This window comes from Marmota monax, unplaced genomic scaffold (genome assembly GCF_021218885.2).
Source record: "Marmota monax isolate L192 unplaced genomic scaffold, Marmota_monax_Labrador192_F-V1.1 WCK01_AAM20220418_F8-fsc00068, whole genome shotgun sequence".
Classification (NCBI taxonomy): Eukaryota; Metazoa; Chordata; class Mammalia; order Rodentia; family Sciuridae; genus Marmota; species Marmota monax.
In genome coordinates this window covers 923,410-936,681 of record NW_026692352.1, presented here as the reverse complement: position 1 = coordinate 936,681, position 13,272 = coordinate 923,410, and the positions used below count along the sequence as shown (strand labels likewise).

Genomic DNA, 13,272 nt, shown 5'->3' with positions numbered 1-13,272 from the left:
CTCAGGAGACTGAGGCAGGAGGATTGAGAGTTCAAAGCCAGCCTCAGCAATGGCAGGGCACTAAGCAATTTAGTGAGACCCTGTCTCTAAATAAAATACAAAATAGGATGTGGCTTAGTGGTTGAGTGCCCCTGAATTCAATGCCCAGTACCTCACCAACACCACCAAATAAATAAATAAATACATTAGCCTAAAATTCCTTAAAACACTATCAATTTAAAGTGTGAATCAGTTCTGAATAAGTGTTTTAGAATGCTAGCTGTATAAGTCAGATATATCTCTATCCAAACAGTGTCCAAAGGCATTAGGCAATTGTAAAATAACCATTATTATGATAAAAAAAATGTTACTTTAAACAAGTTTAACCTTTCTGGACCTCTGGTTTATGGGCTACCAAATTGAGACAAAAGGCACCTAGGGTTTCTTTAAAGACCAAGATGTATTTTCTTATACTGGGCACAATATATCAAGTAAAATCTTCACTCCAAATCTGTCATTTATTTTTAGAAGGCACAAACAAATAGCATAGTGATGGACACATGTTATTCTTGCCCCATCACTAATGTAACACATATATTACATGAGGAATAGAGTTTAAATATCTGATATTCAGACTCTCAATCTGTGCCTAAACCAGAATCTGATGAATAATAAAATTTTGGCGAAAAATATATGCATATATGTGTGTATTTACATACACATATTATTTTTAACTACTCCACTTGTTTAACCACTAAGCTTGTTTTTAACTACAAGAAGTTCATTGAATCTATGCAGAACATTCAGATCCACACTCAAAGAACAAAATAACCATTGCACACATTCTAAAAGGAAAAAAATATTTATCTCGGATGACCCATTCAATAAAAGAACATTAAAAGATACCACAATTGCAGATCAAATTCAGTTAGAGTTAAGAATAGTACCATATGTGTCAAGACTGAGGAGTATGTGAGATTATTAAGTTGTTGAAAAAATAAGCATCTTCTGCAGTAATCTAACTTTTCCTCATTGTCATTTTCTATATACCTTTACTGAGTATAACTCAGTTTGCTTACTTGGATTTTCTAGAATCCAGAAGATATTTAACAGTTTGAGAGGAGGAAAAAATGAAAAACAAGGAGATGCCCAAAGCACAGAAAGCATAACTGGAACTATTTATACCTCCCTTTAGGAATCTCTTGGATCCAAGATTTTCAGCCCCAGAGGATTGAATTTTTGCTTTTCCCATGTAAGAAGGCCCAGTGCTGGTCCTGGTACATTGTCCACAGGGAGAAGCATCCCTGCTTTCTCTCCTTCTATAATTTTTGCAACTTTTTCTCTAGCTAGCATTCTCAGACACCAAAGTTAACAAATAAGTTGCATATCCAGGTTTTTCGTTTGTTTGTTTTTGCATGTCAAAGTCTCGTGCTAGTAATGCCATATTCTGTTCCCTTGTCAGCATCTGCCAACACAGGTTGCAAGTGCCAAGTATAAGAGAAGGACTCTGTGCTTCTTAGAAGGCACCCAAAAGAGAATTCCCTCATTTTATTGAAGGCTCCTTGGCTCCTTCTCTCTTCTATTGGTCACATGGTAATATTGGTCAGTATTAGAAGCATCAGAAGGATCTAGAAGTACTATCAGCTGTGATAGACATTTCTTTCAGGCTTTGAACAACACTTTACTGAGGAATATAGATGCAGAAAAAAGACATAAATACAAATTCCATGATATTCATGGGATTCAAAATGAACTCCTGCAGTAGATGTTTTCTCATTAACTCATCAATAAGTAAAATTTTTCAAATATTTAGGATAGTCTAGTATTTACTAAGAAGTCCTTAATATATTCTTAACCTATATTAATAGAATTTCCCTAGAAAAAGGATGGCTGACCATCAGCTGAAGATGATCAATGCTAGGCAAGTGCCCAGATCCCAGCTAGTCATCTCAACATCTTTGTGCTAACAGACTGAGATAACCTGAGAGACACTAAATGTCCCCTGTATTTCAATGCTTCCCATCAAAAAGTTTTAAAACATAAATAAGTGTTAATTGGGTAGCTTCTCTTTACTGTTTCAAATCTATATAAAGATCCCTTACTTATCTTCACACCTATCCTTGGAAAACAAATGAAGAATGGAAAGCATATTAGAGAAAAAGAGATTGAGGAAAGGCTTTGAGGATTCATGTAACAATAGAAATTGACCTGTTCATCTGATTTCTATTTGGTGACTGGAATAAAAAAGAATAGTATCCTTAAGTTGATATCATAGGTTCTTCTGGTAACTTATTTTGATATTTGTCTTCTGTACAATACAAATTAACTCATCTCCTTGAAGAGTCATGAATTCTTCTTTAATCAGAATTTTTTGGTAGATACTAATTTCAGACAAATATAATGAACAAGAGGAATGTAATCCAACCTGCTTCTAGTTTAAAACTCACTTCCAATAATAACCTATGCAATATGTTAGTCATTTTTCATGACCTTCAACACATTTAATTTCCCTTATAGAAGTCTGCACACCATTGTCTGAAATCTCAAGACCACATAGTTTGGAAAATTGATTCTTCATATTTTAGAAAAGTTAGATCACATCCTTCATGCTAGTAATGATATCTCAGGAGTGTTTTTTTTCCTGTGTGTGTGTGTGTATGTAAACATACACACATACATACATACATATGTATTCATGTATATATACATATATATCTCTAAAAATTATGTGAATAATTAATCATATATAATAAAGGATTATAAATTCTCTAACAACACTTTATATCAGGTTTGGGCAACACTTTAGGTCAGATTGTGCTACCCAAAGCTTCAGTTTTCAAATTTCTGTGAATTTGAAAAAAAGGGGGTAAGGGATTGTGGTCCTCTTAATTAAAATTGTGGCAGAACTCTTTAGGGTGCTGAGTGCCTCATGTATTTGAATTTTCATTCAATTTGAATTTTCATCCCATTTCCAAGGTTTGGAAATTTTTCTAGCAATATTTCACTGAAATGTTTATATGTGCCTTTAGTGCATATTTCACTGCCTTCTCACTGTCTTTCTCGATACCAGTAGTTCTTATATTTGGATACATACACCCCTCGGATTTCCTGAATATTCTGGCCATGGCCTCTCATTGTCTTTATTTTTTTGTGTCTAAATTTTCAAGATTACATATCTTGTTTTTGAGGCCTGAAAATTAGTCTTCTGTGTGATCTATTAGTGCAACTTTCAGTAGAACTTTTAGGTTGATTTATTGAAATGAGAGTTCATTTCCAGGACATCTGTTTGGTTCTTTTGCAGAATATCTATCTCCTGGTTGAAACGATCCTTCACCTCTTATATGAATTATGACAGAAAATACATAAGGTAAAAAAACAGAGCTGTTTAAAAGCAGAATGGAATGGCAAAGTGCCATGCAAAATGTTGTATTCAAGTATCTCATTGAAGTTCTGCACCTGAGTTTTAAATGAAGGCTGCTTCTCTTTCAAAGTGACACAGCTTCCAGGAAAAATGAAGTATTTGATTCCTGCTGATACAATTAAAAACCACAAGTTTCTGGTATTCTGTAACTATAAAGAACAAAGTTTCTCCCTGAGCCTGAAATCAATAGTTACCCAAAGAAGGTGATTAATAAGTTTATAGCTGCAGCTAGTCCTTGGAAGGATTATAGTTTTCTACTAACTTTGTTGCTAACTTTACTCATAATTTTTGTTCTAGCCTTATGATTGACAAGTGGATCTTTTAAATTTTTGCATTTTATTTTATCTCAATGTAACATCACGGAATGTTTAAATTACATTAAAATAAAATGAAAATATTAATATCCAATGCACATACACAATTTTATAACAATTGTTTAAAGAGATCATCACTGAACATTTTCAAACTATTTCTATTGGTATTGCAAAAGAAAATTCCAGCTGAACAATGTATTTTTTTAAATGTAATGATATTTTCTTTATTTTACTTTCTTAGCTTTAGTAATCTTTATCCAGATGTGTCAGAGTTTTCCTGATTGTTTTGCCTCAGGTACTCTGTATATAACAAACTCTTTCAATGTAAAGGTGAACATTTTCTTTTACTTTCCAGAAGGACTTTGTGAATTAGAATTTTGATTTTTATTGAGTTTTGCTTTGTTTTTCCTTTTTGTTTTTATTTTTCTAAGGAATCCATAAATGCATGCTAGCCTTTTTGTCTTTTGTGTATCTGTCAGTGACACTTATACTAACCTTTCTTCTCTTAGTTGCAGCTATTTTCAATTCACATTACACTATTATTACTATGCTACTTCAGACATTATGGATGGTAATCTCCCAAGAGGACTGTGATCATGTTTTCCATTCTCTGTGTCTGTGTGCAACTGCTTCCATCAGTAACAGGATCTATTTTCCCTCAATCACTCATGGTAGTTGTTTTTACCAAAGAATATGGCAGGAGTGATGGAGTTGGGAAGACTAGCAATTTGTATTTTGTTCTGAATTCACCATCAACAATTCTGAAATTGGCATGATGTAAAGTGTGAAAATACAAGTGGTTATATTTGGTCTTCTTGTTATTGTTCATGAGTTGGGAAGAGTGAGAAAAATACAGATATTTTAAAAATAAGAGACTTCCATTTATTCCAATAGCTTCCTTGATAAAGTTTAAATTTTGAAATTACTAGTGGAAATGTATTTTCTTCTCCTGCAGTTGTTACATTTTTATCTACTTAGGTATTTATTTTCCTGTTAGGAAAAGTTTTTAGAATGTCTTTTTAATTCTGATTTCATAGTAAAATTTAATGATTATGTGTCCAAGTATGATTGTCTTTTCTTTTTTAAAAATTGATGAACCTTTTTTCATGTATTTGTTGATTGATTGTATATCCTCTTCTGAGAAGTGTCTGTTCAGGTCCTTGGCCCATTTGTTGATTGGGTTATTTGTTTTTTGTTCTTTAACTTTTTGAGTTCTTTGTATACTATAGAGATTAAAGCTCTATCTGATGTTTGAGGGGTAAAAATTTGTTCCCAGGATGTAGGCTCCCTATTCACCTCACATATTATTTCTCTTGCTGAGAAAAAACTTTTTAGTTTGAATTCATCCCATTTGTTGATTCTTGGTTTTAACTCTTGTGCTATAGGTGTCTTATTAAGGAGTTTGGGGACTGCCACCACGTGATGAAGATTAGGGCCAACTTTATTTTCTATTAGACACAGAGTCTCTGGTTTGATTCCTAGCTCCTTGATCCATTTTAAGTTGACTTTTGTGCATGGTGAGAGAAAGGGATTCAATTTCATTTTGTTGCATATGGATTTCCAGTTCTCCCAGCACCATTTGTTGAAGATGCTATCCTTTTTCCATTGCATACTTTTAGCACCTTTGTCTAATATAAGGTAGTTGTAAATTTTGGGGTTTGTCTCTGTGTCCTCTATTCTGTACCATTGGTCTACCAGCCTGTTTTGGTGCCAGTACCATGCTGTTTTTTTTTTTTTTTTTTTTTTTTAACTATTGCTCTGTAGTATAGTTTAAAATCTGGTATCACGATACCACCAGTTTCACTCTTCCTGCTTAGAATTACTTTAGTTATTCTGGGTCTCTTATTTTTCCAGATTAATTTCATGATTGTTTTTTCTATTTCTGCAAGGAATGCCATTGAGATTTTTATGGGAATTGCATTGAATCTGTAAAGTGCTTTTGGTAATATGGCCATTTTAATAATATTAATTCTGCCTATCCATGAGCAAGGTATATCCTTCCATCTTCTAAGGTCATTTGATTCAAATGTATGAATTGTCAAGATCATTGTACTGTCATGCATAGCTAATAAAAAAAATAAGGTTGGATAAAATCAAAGGGAAGAACGTATTTTTAATGTCTTGAAGAAAAATAATAAATAAAAGTTAAAATATTATTAAATCAGAAAAAAAATGATGAACCAGTATTGATACAGTAATATTAACTGAAGTTCACAGTTTACCTCAAGGTTCACTCTTTGTTTATAATTGAATGGGTTTTGATAAGTGCATAATAGCATATGTTATGGTTTGGATGTGAGGTGTCCCCCAAAAATTCACATGTGAGACAATGCAAGAATGTTCAGAGCAGACATGATTGGGTTGTGAGAGTTTTAACCCAATCAGTGAATTAGTCCCCTGACAGGGATTAATTGAGTAGAAGGACGTGGCTGGAGGAGGTGGGAATTGGGAGTATGGCTTTGGGATATATACTTGTATCTGGCAGCTGGAGACCTCTATCTCTGCTTCCTGATCACCATGTGAGCTGCTTCCCTCTGTGACACTCTTTCGCGGTTATATTCTGCCTCACCTTGAGCCCTGAGAAATGGAGCCAGCCTTTTATGGACTAAGACCTCTGAAACTGTGAACCCTCAAACCTTTCTTACCTAAAATTGTTTTGGTCAGTTCTTTAGTCACAGCAGCGAAAAATTTGACTAAAATGACATAAATCCACCATTATAATATCGCACAGAATAGTTTTCACCATGATAAAAATCTCTTGTGCTCCACCTATCCTTTTCTCACTCCTTATCCCTAAACCTTTTGCAGTTAGTGATATTTTTTTACTAATTTTGTAGTTCTGCTTTTTCCAAAATGTCATATAGTTGAAATTATATAGTTAAAGTCTGTTACCTAAAAGAAAAGAAAAGAAAAGAAATTATATGGAACATAGCCTTTTCAGGGTAACTTCTTTTCATTAGAAATATGTTGTTAGCTATTCCTCTATGTCCTTTCACTGGTTTATGGCTTTTATAAATTGCTGGATAGTATCCTACCAAATGTATGTTCCAGTTTGAATATCCACTCATCTTGGGTGATTCTAACTTTTGGGAATCATGAATAAAGCTTCTATAAACATTTGTGTGCATGTCTTTGGGTGGACCTACATTTTCAACATATTTGAGTAAATACTTAGAAGTTTTAAGGCAGGGTCACATGATAATATTATACTTAGTTTTGAAAGAAACTATGAAACTGTCTTCCAAATTTGTTCTGCTATTTTTATTGCCAACAACAATGAATGAGCATTGCTGTAGCTCCACATCCCCACTGGCATTTTACAGTGTCAGTTTTTGTATTTTAGTCTTTCTAATAGAAGTACTATGGTTGGTATTTTGTTGTTCAGTTTTTAATCCCTTAATGATGTATGGTATTCAGCATGTTTTTATATGATTGTTGGCATCTGCATATCTTCTTTGGTAAAGTGTCTGTTAGATCATTTACTCATTTTTTAACTAGGTTATTTCCTTATTGTTGAATTTTAAAAGTTCTTTGTATAGTTCAGATACAAATCTTTTTTATCAGATAATGTATTTTGCAGATATTTTCTTGATGTGTGCTTATCTTTTTATTCTCTTACTATGAAACATTATTTAATGTTATGTTTTGTATTGGGACTTGGAAAATGCCCTCAATTAAAACTCTTATTTTCTTTTGTTCAAGGAAAAGCTTTATATCAGTGTCTAAATAAATTTCTCCTATATTTCTCCTTTCTATCTTTCTAGAATTCCCATTAGTAAGATGATAGAGTAGCTATATGGTTATTTTTTAAAAAATCTTTTATTTGTAGACGAACACAATAAATTTATTTTTAAAATTTATTTTTATGTTGTGCTGAGAATCTAACTCAGTGTCTCACACATGCTAGGCAAGTGCTCTTCCCTGAGCTACTGCTCTCCGCCCCCCCCCGGATTGACTTTTTTTCCCCTCACTGTAATCCCAGTGGCTCAGATGGTTGAGGCAGGAGGATAGTGAGTTCAAAGCTAGTTCATCCACTGCAAGATGCTAAGCAACTCAGTAAAACACTGTCTCTAAATAAAATACAAAATAGGGCTGAGGATGTGGCTCAGTGGTTGAGTACCCCCAAGTTCAATCCCCAGTAAAACCTACCCCCCAAAAAAGACTTAAATCATTGGAAACCAAATCTGATAGTTTTGCTTTCCATATTCTAAGTCTAAAGAACAAAGAGATTGCTTAATTGGATGAATTATAAAAGCAAAGAAGAGGGAAAGGCAAATACATAGAAAGAAAAATATAGATAGGTTTTGGTTGATATACAAAAATATCAAGAAATACTTGCCGTGTTGGTTAATATTGCTCTGAAGTATGTCTTGAAATCAGGTATTGTGATGCCTTCAGATTTGTTCTTTTTGTTCAAGATTTCCTTGATTATTGATGTCTTTTTTGATTCCCTATGTATTTTAATAATTTTTTTCTACTTTGTGAAGAGTATTATTGGTATTTCGATAAGAATTGTGTTGAATCTGTAATAAATAAAATTCCCATATAATAAATGGCAGGGGTTCAAATTATTTCTGTTTGTAGATTATATCATACTACATTATAGGAAAATCTAAAGCCTCCACCAGAAGACAATTAGAACCCATAAATTCAGCAAAGTTGCAAAATACAAAAATCAAAATACAAACATCAGTTGGCTTTCTATAAATGTCAATAACAAAATTGGTATAAAAGAAATATTGAAAATAATCCTATTCACAACAGATACAATAAAATAAAATAAAACACATAGAAATAAACAACCAAAGAAGTGAACACTCTATACCATGAATATTTAAGAAACATTGATTAAATAAATTGAGAAAGACACAAAAATTTTTGGAAAGACCTCCAATTTAATACATTTGAGTTATTAATATTTTTAAAATGTCAATACTACCCAATGTTACATTTTTTAAAACCTGAGTATTGCAATATTTTTTCAGAGGAATCAGTCTGAGTATTCTGGCATCATCTGTTGGGTCTTGACTATAGATGATGGGAAATGCAGGGCACAGACTTGGACAATGGGAAAGAAACACTTAGAAAAACAATGCACCATTTTTAGCCTAACAATAGGAATGTAGAACACAAGGACAACATAGAAGTGGGAGTAACAATTCCAAAATGATTTATTCCACCCCTCCTGCAAGACAATTGCCAAGACTGAATTAAAAATCAGGACACAGAGAAAGAGGATGAATATCCAACAAAATTTTTTAAATGGTTGGCAATGGTCATGGTATCTGTTTAATCATATGTCTCAACAGCCTAGGTAGAGAAACAGAAAACAGGTAGAAATAAAAAGAGCAAGAGAGAATGTGGAGATAATAGTAACAAGTTAGTTTGGTATGGATCATAAGGGGTATAATAAAGGATGAATTCGTACCTAATACACTACCCAATGTTGATAATCCCAGAATTTTCAGGTTGAAGGAATAATGAAGTGGGTTCAAGCTGCAAAGTACAGTCAATTCCTTGAAGGATAGAGGAAGAATGAAACAGGAGCAGGGAGTGCAGAAATATGAGCTAACTTCCCATTTGAATATGCGCAGGTTTCCCAGCACTGTGAGCATGACGTCGTGGTGGACAGACACATGCACAGGTTGACCATGATGTGAAATATTGGCTGCTGCAGGTTTGTCTCAGTCCAGATCACATGGAGCACTATGCCATTGCCCAAAAGCTCTGTGACATAGATGGAAGAGATAGGAATGAAGAATCAAATATGTTGCTGCTCCAGGACAGAAATTCCAGTGAGAAGGAAAAATGAAGAATGCATGCTTAGACTTACTAACGTAATAATTCTGGAGCTGAGATACTAAAAAATACTTTTTAAATGAAGTGCTCTAATTTAATATGAATAATATACAATTCCAAAGTAAATAAAATCATCATAAAAATTTATTAATTCACCAAATATAGTTGAGTCCAGTTTTTGCTTGTTTTTCCAGCATAATCACTGAATGGTACCCACACATGTCCTATCACCCTTTGAACATGATTTTTCTAGCTAGGCCTGGTGGCACACACCTGTAATCCCAGTGGCTCAGTAGGCTGAGACAGGAGAATCGTGAGTTCAAAACCAGCCTCAGAAATGGCGAGGTGCTAAGTAACTCAGTGAGACCCTGTCTCTAAATAAAAATATAAAATAGGGCTGGGGGTGTGGTTCAGTGGTAGACTGCCTCTAAGTTCAATCTTCGGTACCAAAAAAAAAGTTTCTTCTAATGATCCTTCCTTCAGACACCACTAGAGGACAGCAGTGGTCGTTTGTGTTTTTCTCCTTTCTTCACTGGTGAAGCAAGTTTCTTTCAGAGCAGGATAAGCATAAGTGAGTTCAGCCCTCTTGGGCCTTGGCTTGGCTGAAGAGATAACCACCTCCTCCTACAAAACTTATCCAAAGAATTGGGAGTTTAGAGTTTCTGTGTATGCTAATATCAGAGAGGATTCTTCATCACAAACTCAAAGTAGGCTTAAAAGCCCAGTTTTCCTAAATGTTTGTGACCATCAACTTGTCTTATTTATCTATTTTGTATTAATATGTTGTCTTATGAAAGTTCTATAAATATCATCCCCATCGTGAATAAAATATTTAAAAAAGCTGTTATCCATAACTTACAGTCTAGATAAACATATATGACAGTGTACATTTAATTGTAGCTACCTGCATTTTCAAGTTTCCATCAGTATTTAGATGATTTGATCGGACTATGATGAATGATTAATTTATCTGTTTTGTTTATTTTAATACTTTTTCTTTAAGAAAATGAGAGACTACTTAAAACCAACCACAAGAATGTATCAAATGCTGAATAAAAGATGAAAATAGAAAGAGGGAAAGGAATTACAAATAATCCTATTTATTTGTGTTTTCTTGTTCATTTTTTACAGTTATCATAAACATTTATGAAGTGCAGTATGATGTTTTTAACTAGGTACACATTTTAGAAAGATTCAATCTAATTAACGTATCTATCACCTCAACAATTCCTCATTTTTTACATGGGATGTTAAAAATCTACTATGTAGGAATTTTGAAATATAGCACATTAATATTAATTGTGATCGCCATGCAGTGCCCTAAAACTTAATCTTCTTCTCTAACTGCACCTTTGTACCCTTTGATCAACAGTTTCTCTGCCTAATCTTCCCCTCCTCCACTGGCCCTGCTCCAACTACTGGTAATCACTTATCTACCATAGCTAAGAGATCAACTTAAAAAAAATTATCTTTAAACTAAAGTGAACCATTTCATTTATCACAATAAATACTGTGTTTATTGAACATATCCAAATTTTTCCCTTGGAAATTCCAGAATAGGCCAAGAGGATCTCGCTTAGTATTGTCATTTTATTTTTAACAGGATGATCAACTTTTATTGATTGATAAACAGTAGAATGCCTTTACAAAACATGTTTTTCCAATATATTTATGTTACAATACACACATTTCTTTATGAAAGTATTTGTTAAGCCTTTTTGCAGAGGCAATGGGGAAAAGTAGAGAAATAGGAGAATCAGATTTCAAAACAAATCTTCAGAAGAAGACCTAAATATTTGGCAATTACTTCCTTTTATAAACAATGATGGATTTGTAACTTTGAAACATATCAAAAGTGCAGTGCATAAATTTTATTTTAAAAAATCAGTAGTGCCAAATATATTACTTTGGAATCAAATTTCTCTAACTATATTCAGATTCCATTTTTTATACTTATTAAATAATGTTTTTAAATGAGAAGCATCAACATCTCTAGCTAAATAATCCCATATCTGGATTAAATCATGGTAGAATTGATTTTTTAAAAAATTTCCACTTTTTTATTCATCAGTAAAATGGACTATTTGACAGTGTCCCAGAAAATGAGGCTCCTATGTATAGGAAGATAATTATTTTATTATATCTGCCATTAAATTATTGACATAGCTATCTAATATATCAAATTTTCTTTTTCACACTGACATTTCCACTTGAACAAAGTCCTATGAATATTCATCATATGATAATATTCATTATCATACCAACACTGAAGACTTAACCATTCCTGGAACAAGGAACCATCTTTATATTAGTATTTTTTGGTTATGGTGCTTAGTCTTGGTATTATTAAGCACAATGAATTTTTCTTAATGAATACAGGTGGATTAAGGCAAAAGGATATAGCCTATTCCCCTTAGTAGTATATTTTCTATCTTATTTAGAATTGTTCTTTAGGCTAATCAAACTATAGATCTGCTGGCTGGAAAGACAAAAATTGACCCCTGGGCCAGCAGCTGGCATTTTAAGCATGAGACTCTAATCTTGATGGTCACACCATCTTTCCTTGACCTACTTTGTCACCATTCCTTAGCCGAACACACAATGCTGATTTTCAAATGATACCAATTACTTGCTGTGTATCTTGGCTGTGTGTAGATTATTTTTCCTTATTAAAAATATTTAAGAATAATTGGGCAATAATTACTTAGTCTTTGTAAATCTTCCATTGCATAATTTTTCATTTTTACAACCATTTTCTGTAAAGCTGTTGCATTTTTCTTCTGCCATCTTCTTCACATAACTAAGTGGTCCTTTCCCCTCAAAGGAGGAAGGGTTTTTGAATGAACCTCCAATTCTATCCCAAAGTGTGAAGTACTGTCCATAGTTATAGTCAAAGAACATGTGGTGGTCTGTATGATGTGCTGAGCCATTAATAAATGGCTTTAAAATCTGGGGGACACGAAAATCACCATCATGAATGGAAATGGTCCAGATATTAACCAAGATGTACAAACCTAAGTAAACCACTTTGTGTAACGGAAAGATAAAAGGGTATATATGGTAAGGTAGACTCTGAAGGAAGCCATCCCCTGGGTGAAAAGCATGACTTGCAAATGGAGTGGGTATCTTCCAAATGTGATGAGGTTTATGGATACGCTTGTATACAAGTCTATGATGAAGGCCTCTGTGAATCCAGTAGATCAGCATATCAGTGAAAAAGAGGAAGGAGATGACACTGACAATAAGGTGAAACCAACCACTTGGAAACTCTCCTATGTTGTCATATAATTTGCTGTAACCTCTCAACTCTAGCAGGAACAATGCAACAGTGGGGATACTTATCCAGGGTAATGACTGGACAGTGAACTTAATCTCTCGATACACTTGATTCTTTAAAAACTGTGGATGCTTCATTAATGAATGATCATACACAAAATAATAGCTCAATGTGGCACAGAAGAAATAAAGGATATAAGCGCCAAGATTTGTCACAATTAGGAGACTAATAGTTTGTCAGAAGATGTCATCCTCTGGCCATGTGGCTGGATATACGTATGGTGTAAAAAAATAATAATCTGCGGCACTGAGAACAAGGTCCATCTTAGCCCCAGCAAGCGAAACAGTGCACTAAGACACAACAGGAACCTCAATCAGTTGGAGTCAGGAGTTGTCATCAAATGAGTGCTGAACCTGGAGAGTCCACACTGCTCCAGCCGCCGCCGCTTCCAGGATGCCGCGGCGGGCCAGCGTCGGTAAGCG

The 13,272-nt window shown here is 33.9% G+C and overlaps 1 protein-coding gene across 1 annotated transcript; it reads right to left on the bottom strand.

Annotated features, from left to right (window-relative positions):
* Positions 1-11,763: 11,763 nt before the first annotated feature.
* LOC124091204 (lathosterol oxidase-like) lies at positions 11,764-13,272 on the bottom strand. Its single transcript, XM_046442169.2, is given in 1 exon segment — positions 11,764-13,272. A coding segment is annotated over 1 exon segment (900 nt). The 5' UTR covers positions 13,114-13,272; the 3' UTR covers positions 11,764-12,213.